The sequence below is a fragment of the Dinoponera quadriceps genome, unplaced genomic scaffold (assembly GCF_001313825.1).
Source record: "Dinoponera quadriceps isolate SergipeBrazil2010 unplaced genomic scaffold, ASM131382v1 scaffold1814, whole genome shotgun sequence".
Lineage (NCBI taxonomy): Eukaryota > Metazoa > Arthropoda > Insecta > Hymenoptera > Formicidae > Dinoponera > Dinoponera quadriceps.
This window is the reverse complement of record NW_014556249.1, coordinates 22,143-26,369: the sequence shown is the minus strand read 5'-3', so window position 1 is coordinate 26,369 and position 4,227 is coordinate 22,143. Positions and strand designations below refer to the sequence as shown.

Sequence of the window (4,227 nt, the reverse complement as noted above, 5' to 3'; positions counted from 1 at the left end):
CGTAAAAGACTAGTGCCCGCGTCACTTTACCATCATTATATCTATATAAACCTCATAACTCTCCTTATCTTTGCTACTGTATTAAAATTTGGAATCGATTTAATAACTCCGCGCATTCTGAACTTATTGTCTCACCGATCATACGAGGGTGAATCAAATATGAACCGGAATTATTTTTATTCTCGTAGTGAAGCGAATGGAGAGAGACCAGGCTTCTTAGCGTTATAGGTGGGGATGATAGAAAATTCCCCCCTACGCGACCTCTCATTAGCACTCCGTTAATCAGTATCACAATGTCAGAGCGGGAGGTGCCCTCGTCCGTTGCACAACGAATTACTATTAAATTTCTCACTGCAGAAGGCGTAAAACCGTCGGGCATGTTGAGAAGGTCTGAAGCACAGTTCGGGGAGAATAGGTTTAAGAAGACTCAAGTGTACGAGTAGCACAAATAATTTTTAGAAGGACGAGAAACTGTTGAAAATGAGGAGCACTAACGTCACACGAGGACCAGCGTGACAGAGGAGAATATTCACCTGGGTGGCAGCCTTACCGAGGATGATTAACGTCGATTAACGGTAGCTGAAATTATTTCTGAGGTCTGAATAAGCTTCAGCAGTGCTTAGGAAATCATTACTGACGACCTTGGGTTTCGAAAAATGTTTGCCAGATGGGTCCCTCGTCTTCTCACCGGAAATCAGAAACCGCACCGTTTGGAGGTGTGCGAACGGCTATTGACACACTATCAGGCCGAAAGGGAAGCTTTCTTGCACCGAATTGTGACTTGCGACGAAAGTTGGGTGCATCATTATTCCCCGGAATCCAAAGAAGCTAGTATGGAATGGTGAAAGAAAAATGAATCTGCACCCGACAAAACCAAAACTCGGTTCTTATATAGTGTCACGTCCTCGGGCCCTCGGAAACGAGAATGCGCTGCTCTCTTTTTGTTTTGGGCATCCTTGGGCGGCTATCTGCATTCACCGGCATAACCCGGAAAAGTTGAGAGCACCCGCCGTACGCTGGTAAATAAATAGAGGGAGGAAGGGAGGGCTAGACAGTCAATAAGTGAGAATCTCGATGTTCTGATACTTCTATTTTTATTTAAGAGTCAATTAATTCACAAAGAGCTGTTATTATAACATTCGTAGTTCCGCTGAATTCTATGTGGTCCTCGGCAGACCTTACGATATTATTAACACAAACAGGGGAATTCAACTCGCTCGCGACGGCGGCGGTGTACGCGTCTAATTCTGGGACTTCGACAGGAATTATATTTTCTGTAGCTTCTTCAATTAACGAACAAAAATNGCCGTACGCTGGTAGGTAAATAGAGGGAGGAAGGGGGGGGGGGCTAGACAGTCAATAAGTGAGAATCTCGATGTTCTGATACTTCTATTTTTATTTAAGAGTCAATTAATTCACAAAGAGCTGTTATTATAACATTCGTAGTTCCGCTGAATTCTATGTGGTCCTCGGCAGACCTTACGATATTATTAACACAAACAGGGGAATTCAACTCGCTCGCGACGGCGGCGGTGTACGCGTCTAATTCTGGGACTTCGACAGGAATTATATTTTCTGTAGCTTCTTCAATTAACGAACAAAAATCAAAATCGCGCTTTAGCTGTGGGGAATTAAGTACCGTCTCTAAATCATAAATGTCATCGGCCGGAGGTTTCACTTCAATAACTTTATTCTCTAGTATTTCGTGAAAAATGGTCGTAGCACGTAGTTGTTGTATATACTCGTCTGATATGAAGGTTCCTGTCTGGTCGGAGATAATTCTCGGTCTCCTGAGTTTAGCGGCAATACGAGCTCTCTTTTCTCTAATTTTACGTACTCCTCGTCGTCGTTTATGAGGCATCTAGCAATACGCGTATTCTATATTAATATCAAATTTACTTTTAGATTCTAGGTAAGGTTCTCTAGGTTATACTCACGATGGCTAACTCAGCTCCTAGGCGAGCGGCCACGTGTAAATGTGCGTTGCCGATAAGGATAGCAGGCTCTGCTCCTAGGCGAGCTATCTGCGAAGCGGGTCTGACAAGGATAGCAGGCTCTGCACCTAGGCGAGCTATCTGCATAACAAATTTATCAATGGGATTTCAGGATATTTCAGCGAACTCAAACTCCGAGGTGAGCAGCCAGGGAGAGGGAGTAGATGTGGTAAGAGCGAGAGGATTTATAAGCAATGTTCTAAAGCGCCTTAGTTAAAATTAAATGTTTCCTTCAATAATTAAATGTCGCTTGATTTAGAATTGTTTCAATGTGGCTTGCAAAACTTAGAGTATAAAGTTTTGAATTTAGAATTTTGAAAGAACTTTGAATTTAGAAAGAACACACTTATTAGACACTCGAGTAGGACGTAATTACTTTATTTCAACTGGATAAGCTCTAAGCAGGATTCCAATAATTAAAGTATATTAATAAGAGCTTTATCTGTTCTGGGTCGCGATGCAGCAGTGAGATAAGATACAAGGCATTTCACATGTCTGGAGATTTGCATGGGATCCTGATATCAAATTCGTATATTTCAAAAGTACAAGAAAACAAGACTTACGTTACGGACGGCTATTACAGGGCTCGTGCGCACGAAGTAGGAACTCGGTGTGAAGGCGGAACTGGAACTCACTGCACCGTGGTTTAAACTTGCCTGGTTTGCCGGGAGCGTTTGTAAAAACTGCTCGATTACCAGAGAGCTGACTAACTAACCTCGTATGAGGGAGCGAGCCGCTCTAAAGAGAATACTGAGTGTCGAATAAATGAATATAAAAGTCAAAGAGTACTGTGACTCGAACTAATAGGAACGAAGTAAAAAGCTTTAATGAGAATGAATAAGACAAAAAGACTGAATGAACAACTAAGACACGGGGGATGCTCAGATGAGATGCTCAGATCCGTTAGTGTTCCCACTGAAATATGCTGACTATTGCAGTTGCAGAAAGAAGAGGAGACTAGGGCGAGCATATAAATAAGGGCCTCGTCTTTAGCAGCATGGCTATTCTTCTTTAGAACTCAGTAGTGAAAGCAGTATTCTTCAAGAGAGCAGTAGTGTTTTTTCCTTAGTCAACCAGCTTTTCTCAATCAATCTCTTAATTCTTCTTTTCATGAGTTAGTTTCGTGAGCTCTTAGTCTCCTCGAGTAAACGAGAAGTAGCATCTTCAATAAAGTCTATGTGGCGCATCAGTGAATGCCAGGCATCATACGAAATCTCAACTCTGCCGCCTATCTCCCACTTCTTTCTTCAGCAAGGTACTTCTTCCGATCTACAGTATTGTACCAGCCGTCATCAAATTTAAGCTTATCTTTATACAATAATAGCAATAACACGAACCTGCATCTATATCGCGACACCGTCCGACGCAGTTAATTTTATTGTATTCGTTCGGGTTATAACGAAAAATCTGTTGCCATCTCGATCGAAAATTATCTAAATTTCGTGAAGATAATAATAAGTTGTATTACTTTTTCATTTTATGTTGTTCCTGTTTCTTTTCTTAATAATCTTATTTATTCCGCTATTCTATTTTAGAACCACGCGTAAAACCTTCCCACCTTCCCTTTCGGCTTAATTAGCTGTTAAGCGTGGCGGAGCCGCTCCCGTTACGCACGTCACGGACCATTCAGGACGTAACAATATGTAAACACTGATAATATAAAAAAATAGACTTGGCATACGCAGTTTTTCCCCGGATTTCGCCCAAAGAATGGCATATAATCAACACTATGATTTTATCAATATTAACTATCAATCGTACATACAAGCTCGAGTCTGGAAAGTGTGTTCTTTTAGAAAGAAAAGTCATTTTTTTCATCCGTATCTATCTACTTTTTACAACTGCTAATTAAGCGAGTCTGTATGAATAAGAAACTTACAACTTGCGATATATAGGATAGGCCAAAAGCCTGAGTATAATCGAATATCTGATAAACGAGGAAATTTTAAAAATAATGATTTAAATAAAAGTTATAAGGTTTAAACAGATCTATTTACTAATTTTATCAATCTAATCTTGAGAGAAGGCGTCAAGGCCAAGTGAAAATAAACAACGTATTGGATGTGGGAAAAAGTTCGTGACGTTTTTTAATAAAATTCAAGTGCTTCTTCCTAGTGTATTAAAATCAATTTGTCCAAACCAAATGCTCTATTATTTTCGATAATATTTTACCATCTTTTGGAGCAGAGCCATAATCCCATCGTGATAGAACTTCCGTGGTTACTGGTCAAAA

The 4,227-nt window shown here is 40.5% G+C and overlaps 1 protein-coding gene across 1 annotated transcript; it reads right to left on the bottom strand.

The window, feature by feature from the left end:
- Positions 1 to 1,911: 1,911 nt before the first annotated feature.
- On the bottom strand, positions 1,912 to 3,337 carry LOC106747215. Its single transcript, XM_014624558.1, has 3 exons — positions 3,332 to 3,337; positions 2,558 to 2,704; positions 1,912 to 2,075 (listed from the first exon to the last, which is right to left on the bottom strand). The coding sequence occupies exons 1-3, from the start codon at positions 3,335 to 3,337 to the stop codon at positions 1,923 to 1,925; spliced, it is 306 nt and encodes a 101-aa protein (XP_014480044.1). The 3' UTR covers positions 1,912 to 1,922.
- Positions 3,338 to 4,227: the final 890 nt, after the last annotated feature.

Bases quoted from the DNA above. Each gene is read 5' to 3' on its own strand.
- LOC106747215 (XM_014624558.1), bottom strand. The intron at 2,076-2,557 runs GTAAGTCTTGTT...TTTGTTATGCAG, and splicing joins CTGTAATAGCCGTCCGTAAC to ATAGCTCGCCTAGGTGCAGA.